The sequence below is a fragment of the Xiphophorus couchianus genome, chromosome 20 (assembly GCF_001444195.1).
Source record: "Xiphophorus couchianus chromosome 20, X_couchianus-1.0, whole genome shotgun sequence".
Classification (NCBI taxonomy): domain Eukaryota; kingdom Metazoa; phylum Chordata; class Actinopteri; order Cyprinodontiformes; family Poeciliidae; genus Xiphophorus; species Xiphophorus couchianus.
Window position 1 is genome coordinate 16711894 of NC_040247.1, and position 23091 is coordinate 16734984.

A 23091-nucleotide genomic window follows, 5' to 3' on the forward strand; every position below is an offset into this window, starting at 1 on the left:
CAAAAAAGTAAATAAATCCAAATTGACAAGTCATTTTTAACCAACAGGTATTTTAATTGAAGGACCAGTACACATAACAAAAGATCAACTATGTAAAACCTAATATGCAAACCTTGACTTGAGTTCACTACAGTTTCAAATAAATGCAATAATTCTGCTTCTTCAACAAGGATAACCAACCATTAACAGATGCAGGGAAGTAGCAAATCAAAAACACAATCAAAAGGGGGAAATTATTCACTTTTCCCCCCCAAATCTTTTCTTGCTTTTGCACAGTGAAAATGACAAACTACTGACACAACATCAAACTACACAGTACATTCTTGGACATGAACCAAATGCTTAGATTAAATCTGGAATGCAGGTAGGGTCGACAACTGTGTCAAATTCATCAAAACGTGGCGCGTTGGTGACAGCGATGAGGCGTTACACCTGTACGCACCCACTCCGTGTGTTTGAAGACAAGTCAAAACAAAAGAAAAGGAGGGACACTAAAAGGCGTGTTAAAATAATAAAAAAAAACCGACAAAACAAAAAAACGTATCGCACGTCGATGCTGGAGTCCATCATATGAAATGGCAGAGCCTGTAAAAACGTTCATCTGCAGCTCCCTTTAAACCTGTCACGACTCTCCTCTATCTTCTTTCAGTAGACCTGGAGCGGCTGTGGGGTGAAGATGGGAAATATTAATGGATATGGAGTCACAACATGTACAAAAATAAACCAAAAAAATCCCAAACTTGTCATTCAAGCAGCTAACAAATGTACAGTACTTTGCAAAAATATATTTAGACCCTTTAGCCCTTTCCGCTGTGTTTACAGCTGCAGGCGTTGTGGGTGTCTCTCTATTAGTTTTGTGTATCTGCAGACTGAAATGTCAGCCCATTCTTTGCAAACCAACACAACCTCATTGGTATTAGAGGCTGCTTTTCTCTCAGGGTTGCCCTGCATTTAGCTCCATCCATGTTCTCTTTAACTCTAACCAGTTTTCCAGTCCCCGATAAAGAAAAGCCTCCACACACTGTAATGCTGGCAGCACCATATGTCACTGTGTGAATCATGAGGTCAGAGTTGTGTGATATTAATTTTCCCAACAGCGATTGTCCTGCAGCATAAAATGCTCAGTTTTGGTTTCATGGGATCAGAGCAGGTCCTTCCATGTTTTTTGTGTGTTAAAGAATGAGAGACACTTTCTTTTACTTTCACAATTATGCACAATTTTGTGTTGTTTCATCACAAAACAACACACTGAGTTTATGGTTGTAACCTGATAAAATTTTTATCGTTATAGTACCACAACATATTGCGGTATATTCCACCCCTACTGGTCTATAAGGCAAAGTATTAATACCTTCTAGAACGAGAGAAGGACCTGGAAGGCTTATGGTTCCTGTCCCGGGAGAGGGACCTCTCTCTCCTCCTGTCTCTTGACAAAGACCTAGAAAACAAAATAAGAAAAAGATTAAATTGCAAGTTTCATGTTTCTGGTGACCCTGGTAGCTCACTGGGTGTCATTTCATTTAAAAATGGAAATAAATGTAAAAGGTACAATTTATTGTTTGTGGTTAAGTTGGCAGTGTGGAATAATGGGCGTTCCTGGGCTTCCATGCAAATACAACCTGACAAAATTCAGCCCACAAAGAATGCTTTAAAAAAACATTCAACTTTCAGTCCAGAGTACTTAAAATATCCTATTAGGATTCACAAATGAGTTTAAAAAAGGAAAATATAGAAGCTGACAAACCTGCTTCGGCTGCGGCTGAAGCTTCGCCTGCGAGGGGATCTGCGCAAGAGAAATACAAGTGTTTAAAAAAGAAGACAAATTGACCGATTAGCCTGCAGAACTGTAAATTATTATGGTCCTACTATCCTGGGTTACCTCAGCACAGCCCTTTGTCTATTTCAGTTACTTAAAGGGAAACGATTTACAGTCACTGGCAACAAACCAAGGACATAAAGTTGGCAGACACTTAAGAATCCCCTCTCAACTATATTACAGTACAATTCGGTTAAATGTGAATTTTAGTCCAGTTCGTAAGGTGTGCTTTTAAAAAAGTTGATAAAATTGGACAATTATTCTCTCTGTGACAGGGCCCATGTGGGGGAAACTAAAACATTAAGGGGCTGCCATCTGTATGAAACTGGTCCACTGCACTTAAAGTGGCACCATGACAAATTGAGGCCATTTCTGTCAGAAACAACCTGCTAAAATCCCAATGACCCAAGAGATTTGAAAGTCATTGGAGAATCTGAAGTGTGTTTTAATTGTGTGACTCTAAAAACATATATGCATATCAAAGCTCTGAAAACATGAAACAAGTTCCAGAGATTTGATATTGTACCACACCCATTTGAAAAACCCCCCAAAAGAAACAACTACAAAAGCTGTGGACAACAAAATAAAGCTATGAATGAGGAAAAATAAAGAATAACCTCTTCAACCAGCTGTGTCTTCACTGTTAAAACTGTAATCTGCAGTGTACTGAATGAAGCAGGAAAACTTACTAGTATTTTTGGATTTCAACAAGCTAGAAATGACGAAAGGGAGGCAGACTGTCGGCCGGGTGGGTAGAATTGGCTGAATGAGACTGGCCAGATGCTGCAAGGTGATAAGTTGGCAGGCAGATGGGGGCTGCTTGTGGCTTTAATCCTGCTTTAATTGGTAAGCTGCAGGCTGCTGCTGGTGGAGTGTAGACTTTTGGAAACATAATACGCTGATTGGTCGGGAATGTGAGGTAGGCCGCTGCCGTTTGGTTAAAGGCTGAAGGAGGAGGAGGTTGAGAACGGCATGCTGAGGAACCAATGGGCTGGTGCAACCTGACGACTGGCCATGCCCGGGTCATGTGACAGCACCAGCCAAGCTGATCGGGGCACGATGGTCAGCAGTCACATGATGCTGAAAGAGGACTAGTTGACTGACTCAGAGGGTGGTGAGAAGAGGCATGGTGGTGGCTCTGCAACGGGTTTCATTCTTATTAATATAGATGAAAAGTAAAAAACATCCTCAAACAAGAAGGAAAAACACATTTGCCACTTTCACCCCCCCCAAATCTGTAAAACAGGTTAAACTATTCTTTTTAAATAAGAGCCTAAACCGGTTCCAAATACCTATTTTGCCACTGTAAAGAAGCTAGTAGTAGGAGTGTACACAACAAAAGGAGCATTGATGCTTAAAGCAAAACTCAATGCCGTGCGTGCCATTCTAATGAGGAATTTTGTAGTAGACAGGAGAGTTGGAAGGTCCTATTACTATTAATCTGTTTTTGATATAATTTTTGATCAAATTTTAAACAACAAGCTTTAGAAAGTGCAACAGTCACCAATGTAAGCTCAGCAGAAAAAAAGCTCTACAGAAGCCTAGAATGGAAAACCACTCTATCAGGAAAAATACTGTCAATAGGAGAAATGAAAGAGTAACTCACAGAGAAAAATGTAAACACATAATATTGAAAACAATATCAATATGTAGGTCACCTTCGCCTAGCCGGTGGGCTGCGCCGCCGGTAATCGTCTCGATCTCGAATGCGCCTGCCCCACGAGGGAGGTGCACCGCGGGTGCGACTGCGCTTCTCACCGTTGGACAGTTCCACTCGCACCCGGCAACCACAAAGTGTCCTACAAACCAATTAGCCGTGAGCAATGGCAAGTAGTCCAACCTGTTTCCATGATATTGTAATTATAGCTTAAGATATGCACACCGTGACCCACCTTCCATCTAACTCGCGCACGGCATCAGTCGCATCTCTGGGATCTTCAAACTCAACAAAGGCAAAACCCGGGGGATTCCTGGCCACCCAGACACTACGCAGGGGGCCGTAGTAGCCAAAGGCCCTCTCTAGCTCAGTCTTGTTTCCATTGTTTCCCAGATTTCCGACATAAACCTTACAGTCGAGGGGACAGTCCCGATGCATGGCTGGATCTAAAATGAAGAAAAACAGATTATAAAAGCAGCAGTAAGAAAAATCAGCTGTGCTGAACTGTCTAATCACAAAAATAAAAATAAAAAACCTATGGCAGATCACATAATTTTAATAAATCTGAATTATATTGGTTTAACTTCAGATGAAAACATTAAAAAATCTGAACAGGATTCTTCAACGCTAAACTAAAAATGCTTTAATGTTTATTTTTGCGATGTGTGAAAGTTTGCTTCAATGTTTTTAGGTGCAGAAACTCGTTAAAACCAAACTTAAACTGTGTGATATTTAAAAACCTCAACCAAAGCTACAAGTTTCAACAAACTACGCTCCAGATTCCACAAAAGCAGCAAAACAGTGTCTAAAGTATTACACTGAAAGCCAATATCAACAACACGTTTTGTTTCTTTATATTCTGTTTTAATACATTTACGAACACGCTTAAAATTAAAGTATTTCATCGACAAAAGAGGCCCAACACCATTAATTTGCATGCTCTACTCTCGAGAGCATGACCCAGTTTCCTACCTCAATTACAGTTCATGCTAACCAATAACGTAGTTAGATCCTACAAGAACTAGCCTTAGATTAAATTTCATTAAATTACTTCTTAATTAAAACCCAGATCAATATATTGCATTTTTCAAAACTCGATGTAGATTACACGACGAATGTGTTCAAAAGAATCGCTAAAATGGCTGTCGCTTTTCCGAGGCCTACTCGTAGTAGCGGCGCTAACAGCCACAGAAACCGAACAATAAAAACACACAAAGCTGAGGCGGCACGACAACGCTAACCAAAATAACATTTTAGATGCGACTCCGCATGATTTACAAGAACATGTTCTGCATAAACTGTACCGTGTCTAATGCAGCTTGCAGATTAAAGCTTCAGAGTCTCTACCGCAGACGTGCTCTTCTCGGAAGTCGACGGAAAATGGCGTGACGGAAAGGACGTTTGTGTGTAACTTAGGCGCCACGAAGCTGTTTCCGGTAGGGCGGGACTTCCGTGTCATACTTTTCAATCAAAATTCTTTCTTACAAGTTAGCTAATGCGATAATACTTATGTATTTGCGTACGAGTATTAAAAATACAATCCTGAGTATACAATTAAGGTTTGTTTTCGAAATTTCAGATATTTCGGAAGTGCAATACCACGTTTGGCCACAAAGTTAGGACGACTGTAGATGTGGCGCTGTTTCAACATTTTTGTTAGAAATCTAGTCAGCAATCTGCAGCTCTGAGGCTCATCTGGCTCTTTGGACCTTGGACCTTGGAAAATTACCCTTAAAAACTTTGGTTAAATATTAAAAAGAACCAACTAATGTTTTTAAATACTGATATAAAACAAATACAGGTTTTAGCAGTTTGTCCGTTTTTGTGGAGTACTTGCATTGAATATCCACAACATAAAGACAGTCTATTTTATATCAGTTATTCTTGTCATTAAATTGAAAACTATGTGACTAAAACATATTCAGCTCAATTGCAAAAGTTTTAAGTTTTTCTTTTTAAAAATTAAAAATATAATAAAAATTATGGTTCTTTAAAAATAACACATTTATATGTGTTACTTTTTAATATATGGGAATGTGTTAAAACACATTCAATAAATTAGAATATTATTGAAAAGCCAACTTATTCCAGTGAAACACATTATATAGATTAATTGCACACAGATGGATGTTTAAACATCTTTATTTCTGTTAGTTGTTATTATTTCCCACTTAATGAAAACATAACATTTAAAATTAGAATATTACATCAGGCAAATATAAAAACTATTTTTAAAACAAAAATGTCTTGAAAAGTGTTTTTTTTTTAAACATAAGTGGTTATGGTACCTATTTTCAAAAGGTACTTTTAATCTGACAAAAAAGGACTCATCTGGGTGTATATTCTAAAAGGTCCGGTAACCTTTCAGGGTCTGAACAAGTTTTATTCAACTGGTTTGAGGACAAAAATTTCAGTTGCAAAGGTTGCAGACCATAGGATTAGACTCTAGCTCAAAATCGGTCCACGATAAGAAGGTGTTGAAACAATTACAAGTATTATGGTAAAAACTGCAGTGGAATTGTTTTTAGGTTTGCTTTTAATTGTTTAGTTATGACTCCCACAGACCTTCTGAAAAGACATCAGGATGTCATTAACTTCAAAGTAATGGCAATTGACTGATAATGTGGTGGTTTTCATCTGTTTTCCTATATTGCTTTTTTAATGAACAATCCATGGTAAAATTACTTGCCAAAACACTCATTTTCAAAGTTACTTTTTAAGGCTCAAATGTTGTTCTTTATAATTATTCTTTTAGATTTAAATAGTCTCCAAGGACCACTTAAATGCTCAATGACTACATGAATACATTGTGTTATTATTATTATTACAATTAATGAACACAAATATGTAAATTGGGAATATTTTTGCTTTATTTTATTCCAAATGTATTTCACTCTGATTATTGTATTTGCAATAAAAACAAGGTAGTGTAACATTTTCAATAAAAGCAAAACAAACAAACAAAAACAAATCCTTTATTTTTAAATGGCAAATTGACTCACTATTAGTAACCCTGACAATGCGGCCCAGAACTGTCTGTGGAGACAGTACAATACAAATATTGCAGACATCTTCTTCACCATTATTGCATCTAAATTATTTACGCTATATGCTCAGACGAAGCCTGTTTTCTTTCTACCACACCAGGCTTCAGACTTATAACTCACATGTTGCTAGATTTCACCTTTCGTAGAAAAAAAGACAGAGATACTTCTGTACAGAATTTCTATCTATCTATCTATCTATCTATCTATCTATCTATCTATCTATCTATCTATCTATCTATCTATCTATCTATCTATCTATCTATCTATCTATGATCTAGGGGTCTCAAACTCCAGTCCTGGAGGGCCGCAGTCCTGCAACTTTTAGATGTGCCTCTGTTGCTCCACACCTGAATAGAATAATTAGGTCATTAGCAAGGCTGGGAGAACTGATCTACACAACGAGGAGGTAATTAAGCCATTTCATTCCAGTGGTTTGTACCTGTGGCACATCTAAAAACTGTAGGTCTGCGGCCCTCGAGGACTGGAGTTTGAGACCCTGATCTAGTGTAACAGCATGGTATGCAAATGACTACAAACGGATACTTCAAATGAATTTTTTTGAGTACGGAATTTTGTGACAGTTCATCAGTCAGAAGACGAGAACAACGTAGATTGCATGTAGAGAGTGGCATGTTACGCTCTATGTTTATTCTAAATTAATTTAATGTTACGGGCAGCATGAAAATATTTCTGGTAGAAAATTTGTTCAACTAAAAACAAAACACAACACGTAAATAAAACGCAGACATTGTATAAATCTGTTTTCCCAGCTACCGTGAAGGCGTCCTCACGCACGACACGCCCCGGCAGTCTGTTAGTAACCGCCCACAAAGTTTCTCAGCCAGGTGACGGTTGAGTCAGAAGGGAAACAGCACGGACGCTGCCTACACAACCAAACTGGATACATAAAGATACTTTTCATCTCCAAGCCAAAGTCAGTCACAGATTATTTGCTATTAATATAGATTACTGAGGGTTTTTTTTTCTAACGTCGTAAACCATAAAAGCCTCCCTTCCGCCCTCTTTTGAACAGTGAGCAGCTAGTAGTAGCAGCAAAAACCTGGGACATTTAACTTTAGCTCACCTCGTTACTTCAGCGGTCGTTGTATTTCTGTCCAGGTAAGGTTTCACTGCTGCCAACATGTCCGAGACAGCCGGGGATGCGAAACCTGAGGTGAAGCAGGCGAGCAAAGAAGTGAAGGAGAGCGAAAATGTCGCGGAAAAATATTCAGCCATGACCGTGAGCAAGAACAGCGAAATTAACATGGGAGAGCTGTCGTCGGTGTTCAGCGCCGTGCCCACCCACAAACCAGTTAAAAAGGTAAGGCTTCTTAAGCTACATTAACGTTCAGCTTAACGGCATCCGTGGAGGACGTTTAGATGGCAACTCTGTGCTCACGCTGTCTGCTGTTACGTAAATGTTTGTGGCTGCAACTAGTCTGATTCTCGTCACGTTTTATGCAGACGGACTTTCTAATAGTTGAAGGGTTAACAACTGTTAGTAACGTGCTGCAGAGCTATATTTATTCTGCTCTTCTTCACGTTGTGTGTTGTAAAAGTATTCATGCTTTTTCAACTTCTTCTTATTTTGTATCTTTAAACCGCAAACTTCATGTTTTTGATTAAATTTGGCATATACAGAGCTGCTCATCGTTGTGATGTGGCTTGTGAAAGACCAGCTTTGAACATCAAAATTCTTAAGTTTTAGATGAATCTTCCACAAATTTAAAGTGTTTCGTGAAGCATGATTGACTCATGCAACCCATATTCTAAGCCATTCAAAATGTAGCTCTGTCTGTATGTCTAGGAATGCAATCCTGAGGAAATATAAACCTCCACTACAGTCTCCAACACTATCTGCTGAAGAAAAGCATTCCCACACCACTCTACTGCCACCACAATGTTTTACCATGGGCACCATATGTTCAGGGTGTTAGTTTTTCAGATCACTGAGCCCATTGCTAACTGTCTCAACTCACCAGGCCATTTTTTTCACGTTATTTGTGCCCCCTGCATGGCTTTCGGCAAACTTCAGTCATGCCTTGTCATGTTTTTTTTATTTCTTACCACTCTTTCATATAGTCCAGATTTGCTGAATTGACAACTAAAGGTTGTCCTATCAAGAGATTTTTCCATCTAAGCTGTGGTATTTCTGCAGCTCCTCCAGAGACGCACTGGACCCTTTTGCCTCCTCTACTTATTAATGTTCTCCTTGCACAATCTGTTTGTTTAGGTGGAGGGTCTTGGATGGATTAATCTGTGCTTCTAAGATGTCCAAACCTTGAAATAATTGCATTTACTAATTAGGTTACATCTGAATTGGTTGTTGTGGATCTTAAAAAATATTTGAGTAAAAGGGGACTAGAAACAAATGCAAGTCACACTTTTCAGATTTTTATTTGTAAAAAATAAAAATAAAAACATGTATAATTGTCCTTCCACTTCATATCATTGTGTCTTAATTCGTTTGCAAGGCTCTGTACATATAATTTGCTTAAAATGTACAATTTGTAAGTAACACGTTTCCTGCTAAGATCTTGAAGTTATTGGCTATACCTCACTAGATATACTTCCTGGTTTTTGTTTTTAAACAAACTGCTTCAATTAATATATTTATAGGTCACTGAAACAACAGGGCTATTTGTTCTTTTGTAAACTTCCCAAAAGTCAGATGTTGCCTAACATTTTGAAGGAACAGGGAGGAGTTTGACTTTCCTGTGGCTTCATTAAAGTCAGACGGAAGTGGAAAAAAATACTAGCAGCAGATTTTTGAAAATATGCCAACTTCAGGCTGGTATACTCCAAGGGAAAAGAAGTTTAGTTAAATCAAAGGGCCAACGCCCTCGGCCCAGGAGTTCTAAGTCTAAGTTTCTGGTTTGTTTTAATTTCACTGTTTCACATCCTCTTTTTCTTTTAAGTAGGCTTGTTACTCTGCAGCAGTAACTAAATTTGCTTTAGTAGTCGTTTCTATAGCCAAAGAGTAAGATATTTTTTGAAGTGGAAGTATTTTTGTTCCCTGAAAACAGATTAACAAATAATAAAATGTATTTGAGGTCACAGTTTACTGGATAGTTTTGATTATGCTTTTGTAGGAGAAAAACGTACAATTTCCTGGAACAAATGACAACGCTGTGAACTGTCATGAGATACAGATTCTCCCATTTTTAAGATGGTTATTTATGTCTTACGCACTTATGTGCTTGGTGACGTATTTGACAACACAAAGAGCAGTGCAGGGGAAAATATGTTTATCTCAGTTAAGATGTGTGACTGAATTACATTGCTTCATCTTCTAGACCTATTTTCATACCATCTTGTCACTTTGGCCTGTTTTGCTTTAAACTTTGATAAGTCACTGAAAGCTCAAACATTCAGAATTTGACTATTATCTTAAGATAAGCATACATTGCCGAAATACAAATATTATTATGTATGTACTGTTCCTTGCAAAAATATTTGTACCAATTGACATTTCCAGAAATTCATATGGATTATTTTTTTATTTTTCTGATGGACAAATACAAGGTATTACATAATTGTGAAGTGGGAGGTAAATTATTTTGATGCATTTCTTGAAACAAAGATATAAAAAGTATGGCATGAATTTGGTGTGATCTGACTACATGTTTACCGTGTGGACTACATGGTTCAACAATCTTTCCACTCTTCCATTCTGAAATTGTGGAATGTACAACTGATAATTTTCCTGTGGAGCTCTGCAGCTCCTCTGCCATTTCCTGGGGTTTCTGAACTGCTTCTCTAATTTTAATAGGTTTGTGTTTTCTACTTTTTATTTGTGGGTGAGGGATTGAACCGTGCTCCATGTGATGTTTGAAGCGTGGGAATATTTTAATGACCTAACTACTTTAAACTTTCTGCCTGACCTCTCTGCTGCCTTCTTTGATCCTCTCAGTCGTTCAATAATGTTCTCTAACAAACCTCTGAGGCCTTCAGAGAGCGTCTGGATTTAAACTGAGGTTAAATTACATCCAGGTAAACTCTGTTTGCAAATTAAATGACTCCGAAAGCAATTGATTACACTAGATTTTATTTTGGGGATACAGGAGTTAAAGGGACTGAATACAAAATGTAATACATGCCAATAATTTAGATAAAACAAAAAAAATCCTTCCATTTAAACATTATGTGCTGCTTTGTGTTGGTCTACAATAAATAAAATTATGTGCACTGAAGTCTGTGGTCATAACCTTAGTTACACAATGAATAATTTTGTTATGCACAACAAGATTTCTATACAAATCTATAAATGTTTAGCTGATTTCTATCAACAATGGAAACATGTAGCCCAAGAGGTAATGGGATCAGCTTATTAAAATGATCCATAACACAAATAGTTGCATGAAGTCAAAAACATGACACCTTTTTACATACATACATACATACATACATACATACACACATACAGTACAGACCAAAAGTTTGGACACACCTTCTAATTCAATGGGTTTTCTTTATTTTCATGACTATTTATAAGGCAAGAAATCCCACTTATTAACCTGACAGGGCTCACCTATGAAGTGAAAACCATTTCAGGTGACTACCTCTTGAAGCTCATCAAGAAAATGCAGAGTGTGTGCAAAGCAGTAATCACAGCAAAAGGTTGCTACTCTGAAGAAACTAGAATATAAGGGGTATTTTCAGTTGTTTTACACTTTTTTGTTTAGTGCATATTTCCACATGTGTTATTCATAGTTTTGATGCCTTCAGTGTGAATCTACAATGTCAATAGTCATGAAAATAAAGGAAACTCATTGAATTAAAAGGTGCGTCCAAACTTTTGGTCTGTACTGTACATACATACAGAGTAATCAAAAATGTGCTGCTGTGATAAAAAAAATAAGCTAACATGGCAAAAGAGACTGCTCTATTTATAAGCACAATGTTTACTAATTTATGCAGCACACATACATTTTTCATAGCAATGCAGTGGAGCGGGGTTGTTCACTAGCAGTATATGTTGGATTGGGACATCCAAAACCAAATTTCCAAAGGCGGCTTAAGCATCTATTTTTGGCAACAGAAAAGAGAAGCTTACTGGCTATAAAAGAATTATAATGGGACAAGAAAAATAAACCCATCTGACTTCATGCAGTTTTAGTAAAACTACAATACCACCGCACAAAATATTTAAAACAATGCCACTGCATTTTCTTCTGTCTAATAAAATCCTTTTGCTTTTGTGTTTGTTTTTTTGTGTGCTGACTTTATATTTGTTTCAGATCATATCAGTTTAAACCAAATAATAGTTATTTTGTTTGTTTTATAGCAAATTCAGTTTGTTGAGGAAAAACAGGAGTTCAGCAGGTTTCCCACCAAAGCAGGCCGCCGTTCCCTGTCTCGCTCCATCTCGCAGTCCTCCACTGACAGCTACAGCTCTGGTAAGAGTTCACATTATGCACATTGCGCTACATACGCAACATCAAGATATCATAAGTATTGTCACTTATATATTTGTTCATTTCAGCTGCGTCCTACACTGATAGCTCAGATGACGAGACTTCGCCTCGGGACAAAACACAAGTCAACTCGAAGGGCAGCAGTGACTTCTGCGTGAAAAACATCAAGCAGGCTGAATTCGGGAGACGGGAAATCGAGATAGCAGAACAAGGTAACGCATGACAAAGACACAGTGAACTGAGCAGCTCACTTGTAGCTGATTCATCAAAAACACAGACGGAAAATCTGTCTTGATGTGCTTTTTTTGAAACCAGACCGTGCTAGTTTCTATGAACTTCTTGGTTAAAGTTTTTCTGATGATAAAAAAAAAAACTGACCACTTATTACACCATTTAACAACAGATTTGAAAATAAGAATGACCTGGTCAGTTAATGTCATGAGAAACAGGCTAAAACTAGTTGATTACCAACCATTTTCTTTAAAAAACTTCAGTTTTTTGTTGTATCAAGAAGGCCGATTGTCTTTCAACGACTAGATTGGCAAATTTTTTCATAATATGCTAACTAAAAATACAACTTAAATTTTAACATTATTTTGTGTCGGCTGTATTAAATACTGACTGACGAGTGACCAGCGACGCCCTCCTCTGGATGGCGACCAAACTACAACACTAAACAAAGTTCTTAGTGGACGATATTAGTTAATCGATTGGAACTAATTTTACTCTTGTAAACCATTAATCGACAATTATTATTGTTACCCATAGATTAAACAGTTATTATGGAAAAGTGTAGTTTTATTTAACTTTAAACTCACTAGTTTATAGTATAAGATAAGATGTTTGTTGCGTTTTAACAAAACTGCTGACCAATTAGCAACACACTCAGGCACCTAGACTCTGACGTTCAAACAGAGTAACAGAATGGGCACAAAATCCAATTTATGTAACTAAGAATGGTTATTGGTGCCAAACAGGCTGTACTGAATAACAAAGTCTCTATTCAAGCTGCAACATTTAGAGAGGAGAAGAATTTGTTATAAAAGCATGGACCATAAGGACTAATGTCATCAGTTCAGGCTATTAGTAGTAGAGTAATGGTTTAGATCAGTGTTTCCCAAACCTGGACCTCAAGGCACACTGCCCTGCATGTTTTAGGTATTTTCTTGCTTCAGTCCAGCTGATTTCAATTGATGACTGATTAACAGGCATTTGTTGAACTGCAATCAGTTGAATCAGGCACATTAAAGCAGAGGAACCTCTAAAACATGTAGGACAGTGTGCTTTGAGGACCAGGGTTGGGAAACACTGGTTTAGATATTTTCTTGGCACGCTGGGCCGCTTATTATTATCTGGGTATAGTTTAAACAACACCACCTTACCCGAATTTTGCTTTTGACCATTTCCATCCATTAAGGACCAAAATGCCCTCAAGAATTCAGATAGTTCTGAAGACTAAAGGGTTTCCGACTAGGTTCTGTTACACACTTTAACAGAGTGCAGAGAGAAATAACCGTCTCTCTGAGGGACATTGTGAAAACTACGAGTTTTCCAGCATCATCTGTGCTTCTGTTTCTCCCACTCACTATTTGTTATGTTGTTCAGATATGTCGGCGCTGATCTCACTCAGGAAGAGAGCACAGAGTGAGAAACCTTTAGCCGGTGCCAAAATCGTGGGCTGCACTCACATAACTGCTCAGACTGCAGTAAGACTTTTTTTTTTTTCTCATATCAAACTTTAGTGGCTTAACAGAGGCTTGGATGCACACTATAATGTTTTAAAGGAAACATTTTACATATCACATTCCTGTTTGTGTGGTTTTCATCAGGTGCTGATTGAGACTCTGGTTGCTCTTGGAGCTCAGTGCCGTTGGACTGCTTGTAACATTTATTCAACACAGAATGAAGTTGCTGCTGCCCTGGCAGAGAGAGGTAAGCAGCAGAGATGATGAAAACAATTCTCTTATCGAGCCAGCTAACATATAATCCTATAAATATTAATCATTAACTCGACAGTTTGATCCTTTTTATATTTTACTTCCACTTGACTACAGCCATGATGTTCATAACATATGTTACGTGGCCTCTATTAGCGCCTTTTGAGCAAAGCGTTGCTTTGTAATGGGAACATCTCATGTCGTTTAAAACCAAGGTTACTGTTTGGAAATGGCAAACTCTTGAACATTGAGCCCTGCAGAGATGATTGGACCACATAAGTATTCCCACTTAGAGAGAGACTGGCTCTGCTTGAGCCTTTTTATCCTTGGTTGCTATGTAACTGTCTTAATGTTGTGCACTAAATGCCCAGAGAAAACATTCAGAGTTCTGGTAAAGTAGGAGAGTTCAGTACTCTCCGGGGCTTCTGTACTTCTAGGTGCTTGACTTAGTAATTTATTGGTGTGCGTCATCTTCTTCAAGATGGGCTGTTTCTTAAACTCTGTGGAAAATAATCTGCAAATGTCAACTGCTGTTTTACATCATGTCCTGATATCGGAGCTATACATAAACTCAGACAGTTTGGACTGAAAAATTACACATTTTTATTGTCCATTTTGACATACGGTGGAAATATGTAAACTAAAAAATGCAATTTCTGAAATTGTCTGAGCTTTCAAGACAAATCTTAAAACTCATCTTTTGAATGTAACCTATATGAACTGTATTTATAATTATTCAGTGTATTTGCTGAATAATAAATAATAATTTTTTATTTATGTTTATTTAGTAAACATAAATAAAAATGTAAAAAATTGTATTTTTTTTAAAAATTTTATTTTAGTAATTCAGTGATAATTAAATTATTTTTATGGTTTTGTTCTTTTATCATTTCAGACTTGAACTTAAAACAGCTCTATAAATAAAGTAGAAAATGAAATCTAACCATTGGGTTTGTTGGTTCTGGGCGTTAAAAGAGATTGAAAACCCACAACAATGTTTTGTTGTGGGTTTTCTGTGGAAAATGCTTTATATTATTTCCGTCTCTGATGTTTTAGGTGTGGCAGCGTTTGCCTGGAAAGGAGAATCTGAGGATGACTTCTGGTGGTGTATTGACCGCTGTGCCAACACTGAGGGCTGGCAGCCCAATATGGTGGGTGAAAAACATCTTTATCCCTTCATGAAGTGACATCCATCCATCCATCCATCTTCTTCCGCTTATCCGAGGTCGGGTCACGGGGGTAGCAGCTTCAGAAGGGAGGCCCAGACTTCCCTCTCCCCAGCCACTTCTTCTAGCTCTTCCGGGGGAATCCCGAGGCGTTCCCAGGCCAGCCGAGAGACATAGTCTCTCCAGCGTGTCCTGGGTCTTCCCCGGGGCCTCCTCCCGGTGGGACGTGCCCGGAACACCTCACCAGGGAGGCGTCCAGGAGGCATCCTGACCAGATGCCCAAGCCACCTCAACTGGCTCCTCTCGATGTGAAGGAGCAGCGGCTCTACTCTGAGTCCCTCCCGGATGACTGAGCTTCTCACCCTATCTCTAAGGGAGAGCCCAGCCACCCTACGGAGAAAACCCATTTCGGCCGCTTGTATCCGCGATCTCGTTCTTTCGGTCATGACCCAAAGCTCATGACCATAGATGAGGGTGGGAACGTAGATCGACCGGTAAATCGAGAGCTTCGCTTTTTGGCATGAAGTGACAGTTTGATAATAATATATACATGACCAATAGAAACAGTTGCCTAAAAAACGGTCAGAAGAGCTGCTTGTGTTTTGTTAATTACAGTTTGAAAACTTTTAAATCTCTTTTAGATTCTTGATGATGGTGGAGACCTGACACACTGGGTGTATAAGAAATATCCAAATGTCTTCAAGAAGATCAGAGGCATTGTAGAGGAGAGTGTTACTGGAGTTCACAGGTGATTTACTTTAAATTAGATGTGAATCTTATGAACATGTTTAGATTTTTGCTAACCTGTTTCATGTGTTTTGTCTTTTTTTTATCCAGGTTGTACCAGCTTTCTAAAGCGGGGAAGCTGTGTGTTCCAGCCATGAACGTAAACGACTCTGTGACAAAGCAGAAGTTTGACAACCTGTACTGCTGCAGGGAGTCTATCTTAGATGGGTGAGTAAAATGGGTTAGATATTATTTTAAAGTTTTTTTTGTTGCACCAGTGGCCGAAGGGATTATATTATGCAAATTACAAATTGAATATTCTGTGCACATTAACAACATGCTGCTGTATTTCTTATGGTATAGTGCACTGTGTTTTTACATGGTCAGCATATCTTTGAACTGGATCAGTGTTTTGTACACCTCTAGTCATTGTCCCTGCTGGTTAATTATCTTCAAGTTAAACAGCTGTCTCATTGTAGTGTTTTCCTTTGTGCATGAATTAGGCGGTAAAGATCAACCTCATCAGATGCAACATAAATTGTTTTTATTCAAAATTGAAAATTAGCCAATAAAAAAATCCTTGATTTGTTTGAGCTGTGATAAACAATACGGTTCAGATTGTGTCAAGTAATATTTCCAACTACTCGGATACGCAGTCTTCCGGGTAGTTTTTCTTCTTTGCCAATAAATATGCAAATTTTACGTCTCCAATCTGTTTAGTTTGAAGCGAACCACAGATGTCATGTTCGGAGGAAAGCAGGTGGTGGTTTGTGGGTACGGCGAGGTGAGAGACAATTTGCAATATCAAGAGACAATCTAATCTTAATAATGTAAAACAAATGTTGGGAAAACTGAGTTTCATAGTTTAAATACAGCAGTTTGTAATATTTATGATTTAAAGTAACAGCTTTTTTGCCTGATGCGGTTTTGTTTCAGGTTGGCAAAGGTTGCTCTGCAGCTCTGAAGGCTTTGGGAGCCGTCGTCTATGTTACAGAGATTGATCCCATCTGTGCCCTGCAAGCCTGGTGAGGAGAAGATTAATTTAAATGATCGCTGTGCTAAATGTGGATACACAGGCCAGACTGCATCATTAATAACAAGCATTTAAAGATGCTAAAAATGGCTAGAAAAATGCACTGGTGAGACCTTCACTTAATTTATTTGTCCACTTATTAACAGAACCGGTGGAGTTAATGCAAGATGGTTGGTTTCCTCACACAAAACATGACTGCTAATCTTATATTTTCAAAGGATTGAGGAGTTTTGATGTATGTTTGGGATCGCTGACCTGTCTGAAAACCAAATGCTGTCGATTACTTTTGTCCAAGCTGTCCCTTGGAAAATGTTATTATATTCCAGATCCAGGACTTCTCAAGAGGCTCAGTTATTGCAAGTTGCAGGAACATCACCATCTGATATTTTGTTCAGTTTTTAGCAAGCTCACTGTGGCATTTTTAAACTACAGGTGAAAGAAAATGTATATAATGCTGGAAACAACACTAAACAAGTTAAAAAAATTCTAACCCTTTAGATTTTTATAATGGCCTCAACCTTATTGAAGCCCTACTAAAAATATGTGGCTAATTCTTAAAAGCCATGTCATTAACCAGAAATCAGCCAATTTAAATTAACTTCATTGACACCTAAAAATTGTGTGGTTTATGCAATAAATTCAACCTTGGACACCTTATTATACTAGTTACTCTCAACATAGTTGGACAGCATTGTTCAGTTTATTCTCACACAACACAACAGCACACTAGGGAGCTCTGCTCTGCACTTAAATTGATTTGCATGTCAGTGGATATGTGATACCGCCCTGATGTGACCAACTAATCTCCGTTTTCACCAGCATGGATGGATTCAGGGTCGTCAAGCTGAATGAGGTCATTCGCCTGGTCGATGTTATCATCACATGCACTGGTAACCCAACTTTAAAGTCATACTGATGTTCTCCTAAGAATGCACAGATACAGGATTATATTTCTGTGCTTTTTAATCTACTATGGAGACTTTTCAGCTAATGGCTCTTTGCACTGCTGACCTTTGATTGTACGCTGTTATGTGGATGACGGATTAAAATGGCCTTTCTGCAGGGAATAAAAACGTGGTGACAAGGGACCAGCTGGATCGAATGAAAAATGGCTGCATTGTGTGCAACATGGGACACTCAAACACTGAGATTGATGTGGTAAACTATTGCTTTAAAACTTATGTAACTCATAAAGTTATTTGAAGGATTGTGTTAAAGATGAGAGTGTGACTCCTGTTTTTGATACTTTTAGGCGAGTCTACGGACTCCTGAGCTAACGTGGGAACGAGTCCGCTCTCAGGTGGATCATGTGATCTGGCCTGATGGCAAAAGAGTTATCCTGCTGGCTGAGGTAATGGGCTTCATCTTTGATTATTGGAATTACATCTTATAACTACAGATTTAATAAATAAAACTAAGTCTTAGGACTGTAGTATCCTTATCAATGACATGCTAGTCTTTTTGTGAGATATATCTGGGGATGTTGACTTGACCAGATAAAATAGCTTATATCTAAGCAGGATGATTTATAAAACATGTCCTGTCCTTTTTCTCACTCTTATGGATAAAGTTGTAGTTGGTGATATCGATGATATTCAAACTCCTTTCATCCTGCTAATAACATGGTGTCATGTTTCACAGGGGCGCCTATTGAACCTGAGCTGCTCCACCGTTCCCACCTTTGTCCTTTCCATCACAGCCACCACTCAGGTAAAATGGTTGTAAAAGCCAAACTTTATGTTTGATGGATTTATGTTTCTGCTTTATAATAGCTGGAAGAGCACACAGGATTTGCAGCAGGCTTTTTCCATTTTCTGCAATTATGGCTCGTAATCTCTTGATCCGCCCTGGAAATGACGGAGTAACCGGGGCACTAAATTATGGCTATTTTTATAGCCTTGACTCCTTTTTCCTGCCTCTTGCTTTTATTAAATTCAAGATTTTTCATTTTTGATATGATCGTGTGAGTAATAGTTGTTTCTGTTTCAGGCATTGGCCCTTATAGAGTTGTATAATGCCCCAGAGGGACGTTACAAACAAGATGTGTACTTGCTTCCCAAAAAAATGGGTAAGGATTCAAAGTGGGACAGTATTGTTTTTACATTTTAGAAGCTTGCAAGAACTACACAATAGCAGCAGAAGTAGAGTGAATTTATTGTTTTTCTACATCTATTTACCAAACGTATAAGTTTTGTTATTTTGGTTAGATTGATAGCTTCATGTAAAGTAACTCAACGTAAGGCTCATTTTCCAGGAACCAGGGCAGTGTTGTAGGTCACTGCCCTGACCTTCAACACTGATGCAGGTTATTAACCACCTGCATCTACATTACATTTACCAGAGTAAAAGCTAAGTACCAAGGTGGAAATTTACCAGAGAAGTTTGTAATAGGGAGGTTGTGCTTCATTTTCCAGGAACGTTTTAATTTGTTAGATGTAGTTTTGTTGATGTAAAGTTCTACGCATTTTGAATTTGTTTTTCCCCCCCAACTTAATTCAAGCATATATTAATTTTCTACAGTAAAGTAAACTCTATTACAGTTAAAGTTATTAACAAGTGTATAGGCATCTGTGGATAGAGTGAGTAAAGCCTTTATTCAGTGTAATATGTTAGGCTGTTAAGCTTTTGACAGTGTGTTGCTCTTTGAGTTTTGAGTTTAAGTGCCTTTGGGACATGTTTTCCAGATTTTATTTATTTATTTTTACTAAATAAAACATTATTTGTTACGGTTTATTGGATAGAGAGGTTGAATGTTGCTACTTTTCTCAACTTTGAAGCGATTAACTTCAGTTTTACAGTGTAAATGCTGTGAAATGATCACAAGTTTATAGCTGAAAAACAAGGCTTGTTACTGTCTCTCTAGTTACTCCAAAAAAAAAAAAAACAGAACAGAGCAGCCTGTGTCAGTGAAATCCTTCTGACAAAATCATTGGTTATTTTGTCGTTACTGCATTTACAAGCAAGGAAGAGAGGCCTGTAAGCGCAGATTTGATCTTCGCAGAGAGGAAGCTTGTAGCACAAGGAGAAAATATTTGTGCAAGAAGCAGAAAATCTGAAAACGACAACAAAAATTTGAAGAAGTGAGAATATTTGAAAGGGAGCAGAAGTTTATAGTGCACAATTATAAGTTTTGAAAGTAGAGATTAAATTCCTGCTTTCAAGTCGAGAATGTAAACTTTTGACTTTTTGCAGTAAAAGTCACCCATAGAAATCATCTCAGACATTTAGTCTTTTGAATTCTATCTCCCTAAGCCGTTTCGTTCTTTTCTTTTTCAGATGAGTATGTTGCCAGTTTGCATCTGGCCACTTTTGATGCCCATCTAACAGAACTCACTGATGAGCAGGCAAAGTATCTGGGTTTGAATAAAAATGGCCCCTTTAAGCCAAACTACTACAGGTACTTATGTACTTTGCACATTTAAAATGATAAAACACTCGCACGTTAAAACATTTCCTTAAAGCTTTTCCTCTAATAACTATATATCTTAATACATTCAATGTTCTGAAAATTATTTAGTAGCAAATGTTTCTTCTTGATGCTTATCTGATCATGTCCTGTCCATCCTATTGTCCTTGACAATGACACAACTTTACACCCAGTTGACACATAAAAATCAGTAGAATATACATTTTTATACTAAATGGATTATTGTAGAATTGTATTTAATATGCGTGTTAAAATATTAATATTTTATAGGACCTCCTGAAACTTTTAAAAATATATATATTTTTGTGTTTTTTCCCCACAGGTATTAGGCTGCCACCACCACAGTCCGGACCAGCCCTACGTGGATCTGTAGATTACTGATATTAGCCGTTCTCCTGGCAACACATAGATTGATCTATCTTGTATTTTATACTTTTCATGGGAGGCACAAGTTATATTTAGACTCATCTGACGTGCTGCTTCCTATAAACGATGCACGTGGCACTTAGCTGGCTATAAAAGGTTAATGTAATAATTGCAGCACTTGGATATCTGATAGATGTATTGGATGTGTTTCCTTACTTGCTGGTTCCTGCCTGAGAGCTACTGAGAGCTTTTCCAGTAAAATGTGCCAAATAACAGAGGACAGAGGGCTAGTGTTGTGAAAGATAAAGAACTAAAAATGAGATAAACCTGTTTAGAGAGCCAATTTATTATTACTTTTTTAAGATGTATATGATTACTGTATGAGATTTAATTCTGAAAATATGCATGCTCGGAATGCACCAATTAATAGCTCCTTCGGCTTATTGAACCTTAAACACTTAGCTGGGTGTTTGATTCTTTCAGTCACTTTTGTGCATAAAACTGTGTGAAAACTTTCTGGGATGTGTGCTGCCATTAAAATGATGAGTGGGGAATATTTTTTGCTCAAAGTGGACCAAATGTGAGTTAAAGTCCTGTTGCTGGTCTTGTGTTTTTAAGGTAGCCAAAAAAGCTTTATTTGCATATATTTAGTGTGGTTTGCTTGCAGATGAGCCATAAAAACTTAAAAATAAAACTTTGTTTCTAATATTTCTACCACCTCGTTGCCAAATATAGCTCAGTGCTGCTTTAATGGTTTTTCTTTTCACATAAAAACATTTATTCACAAGAGACATTCCATGAGAGGGAGAAAGAAGTGCCCTAATCTTTAGTAATATCATGGTTCCTGCTTACCACAATTAATAGTTAGGGTTATCATTTCTGGAATAAAATGTTTGTTTCAGTTATGTTTTTTTCACCTAAGGGTATTTGCATAATATGTAAATATTTTTCTTACAAGATCTATTTCCTCTGATTTTCAGTCTCATGTTTAGTCAATATTTTTTTTTAAAATGCCCTTTTTATAATGGTACTAAATAAATAGTTTTAATACTGTGTTGGGTTCAACTGACCTGATAAAAGTTCATGTTTAGTGATGTATATTCCACTAATTCTGCAGCAGATAGAGCAGTCTTTAAAAAGTTCGATTTTTCTTTAGATCTGTTTAGGTCTTATTTTACGCAGCAGATGGCTCTGTGGTTTTGATCAATTGTTTTGTACAGGAAGACATTTTTTTTAAAAATGCTTTGCAAAAAAACCCAACTTATTTACAGCCAGTTGTAAACAAATCTTGCTTTCCACTCTGTATCATCTTACAAAATCCTCATGACATTTGCCTCTTTCTAACAATAAGCCATAACTTGCATGTTAATGTTTTTAAATTTTTGGTAAAGCTGCAGAGTTTGGTGGTTGTTGTCCTGTCGAAACTCGTTAACACATTTCAGTTGCCTGCATTATAAACTGCCGTACTTTGTGATGACCGTATTATTGACTATATTACTGTCCTTTTATGTTTGGTATACTTTTAAAGTCATGGTAAACATGTTTACACTGCGGTTTCACCCTTTAGAAATATTCTTCTGCAATAAGATATAATTACTGTTAATGTTTTCAGCTGATGTAACCTTTTAATTAGCCGATTTGAGTCCGTTTTACCTATTGTTTGTTGAGGAATAACTGAGAGCTTCTGTGAAGTGCTTACTTGTTTGCACTGACAGCTTTAATGGAATCAGATTCAGGGACACTCAAAGGAATTAGAGAAATGAGTGCTGTAACCATGGTGACTATTGGTTGACAGTGCCTTGTAACTCATTTAGTCATTTGTATTTAAAACAGAGTTAGTTTCCTCCAGAGTATGACAGCTATGCACCAAAACCCTCATCCGTCTGAAGGAATTTAAATTTTCTGCATTAGCAGCCCAGTGTAATTGTTTGATCTTTCTCATAAATGTAAATGATTTTACACACTCTTAACATGTTGAATGTTTTGAAATGGTTGATTTTCCCATTTTATTTATTGTAAGAGCAGATAGTTTTATTCTCATTGAAGCACCTGAAAACGTATCTGTAATCACTTTATCTGCTTTGACTAATTATAATCACGTTAACAGTGTTTTATGATTGACACAAATGAATGTGAATCCCAGCTACTGGCATGTCGAGTCCCACTGTGATTTAAAAGGAGAATGTTAAATTTCAATTAAAGATCCCTAACCATGTAATGTCCTGCATTTAACACAAGCTGTAGTTTAGTTTGAATGACTTCATAAATCTGCATTCTGTTCAGCATCTGTCCTGAATAAACGTTCACTCTTGAAAATTGCCTTACTTCGATTATTCCTCCACATATTGTCTGTATAGCCGTTTCTGCAAATGTCAAAGTGACCCTCATGTCACTTTTATTAGTCGTAACTACAAAACTGTATGCAATATTGGTGTATAATTACTTGGTAAAAACTTATTTGTAGTGCATTTTGAAGTATTTCAACATTCTTTTTGAGAA

The 23091-nt window shown here is 37.5% G+C and overlaps 2 protein-coding genes across 4 annotated transcripts; one reads left to right on the forward strand and one right to left on the reverse strand.

Moving 5' to 3' along the window:
* Positions 1-30: 30 nt before the first annotated feature.
* srsf3b (serine and arginine rich splicing factor 3b) lies at positions 31-7761 on the reverse strand. Of its 2 annotated transcripts, none has more exons than XM_028001829.1 (6): positions 7605-7761; positions 3709-3919; positions 3475-3615; positions 1745-1783; positions 1352-1438; positions 31-663 (listed from the first exon to the last, which is right to left on the reverse strand). In XM_028001829.1, the coding sequence occupies exons 2-6, from the start codon at positions 3909-3911 to the stop codon at positions 636-638; spliced, it is 498 nt and encodes a 165-aa protein (XP_027857630.1). In that variant the 5' UTR covers positions 3912-3919; positions 7605-7761; the 3' UTR covers positions 31-635. The 2 variants fall into 2 exon arrangements, with proteins under 2 accessions (XP_027857630.1, XP_027857629.1); XM_028001828.1 differs by lacking the exon at positions 7605-7761 and adding an exon at positions 4778-4918.
* Positions 7315-22908, forward strand: LOC114134942 (S-adenosylhomocysteine hydrolase-like protein 1). 2 transcript variants are annotated; one of them, XM_028001826.1, is made up of 18 exons: positions 7315-7454; positions 7640-7841; positions 11808-11919; positions 12006-12149; positions 13543-13643; positions 13767-13869; positions 14931-15025; positions 15682-15788; positions 15878-15994; positions 16487-16550; positions 16703-16791; positions 17619-17689; positions 17863-17957; positions 18052-18150; positions 18441-18509; positions 18789-18867; positions 20076-20196; positions 20549-22908. In XM_028001826.1, the coding sequence occupies exons 2-18, from the start codon at positions 7662-7664 to the stop codon at positions 20553-20555; spliced, it is 1653 nt and encodes a 550-aa protein (XP_027857627.1). In that variant the 5' UTR covers positions 7315-7454; positions 7640-7661; the 3' UTR covers positions 20556-22908. The 2 variants fall into 2 exon arrangements, with proteins under 2 accessions (XP_027857627.1, XP_027857628.1); XM_028001827.1 differs by having other exon boundaries at positions 7352-7552.
* The last annotated feature ends 183 nt before the right edge of the window (positions 22909-23091 follow it).

Coding starts and splice junctions, on each gene's coding strand:
- srsf3b (XM_028001829.1), bottom strand. CDS start 3,911: ATGCATCGGGACTGTCCCCTCGACTGTAAGGTTTATGTCGGAAATCTG. Junction 3,616..3,708: donor GTGCGCGAGTTAGATGGAAG/GTGGGTCACGGT, acceptor ATTGGTTTGTAG/GACACTTTGTGGTTGCCGGG. Junction 1,784..3,474: donor AGCCCACCGGCTAGGCGAAG/GTGACCTACATA, acceptor TCTCTTGCGCAG/ATCCCCTCGCAGGCGAAGCT.
- LOC114134942 (XM_028001826.1), top strand. CDS start 7,662: ATGTCCGAGACAGCCGGGGATGCGAAACCTGAGGTGAAGCAGGCGAGC. Junction 15,789..15,877: donor AGTGTTACTGGAGTTCACAG/GTGATTTACTTT, acceptor TTTTTTATCCAG/GTTGTACCAGCTTTCTAAAG. Junction 18,510..18,788: donor CCATCACAGCCACCACTCAG/GTAAAATGGTTG, acceptor TTTCTGTTTCAG/GCATTGGCCCTTATAGAGTT.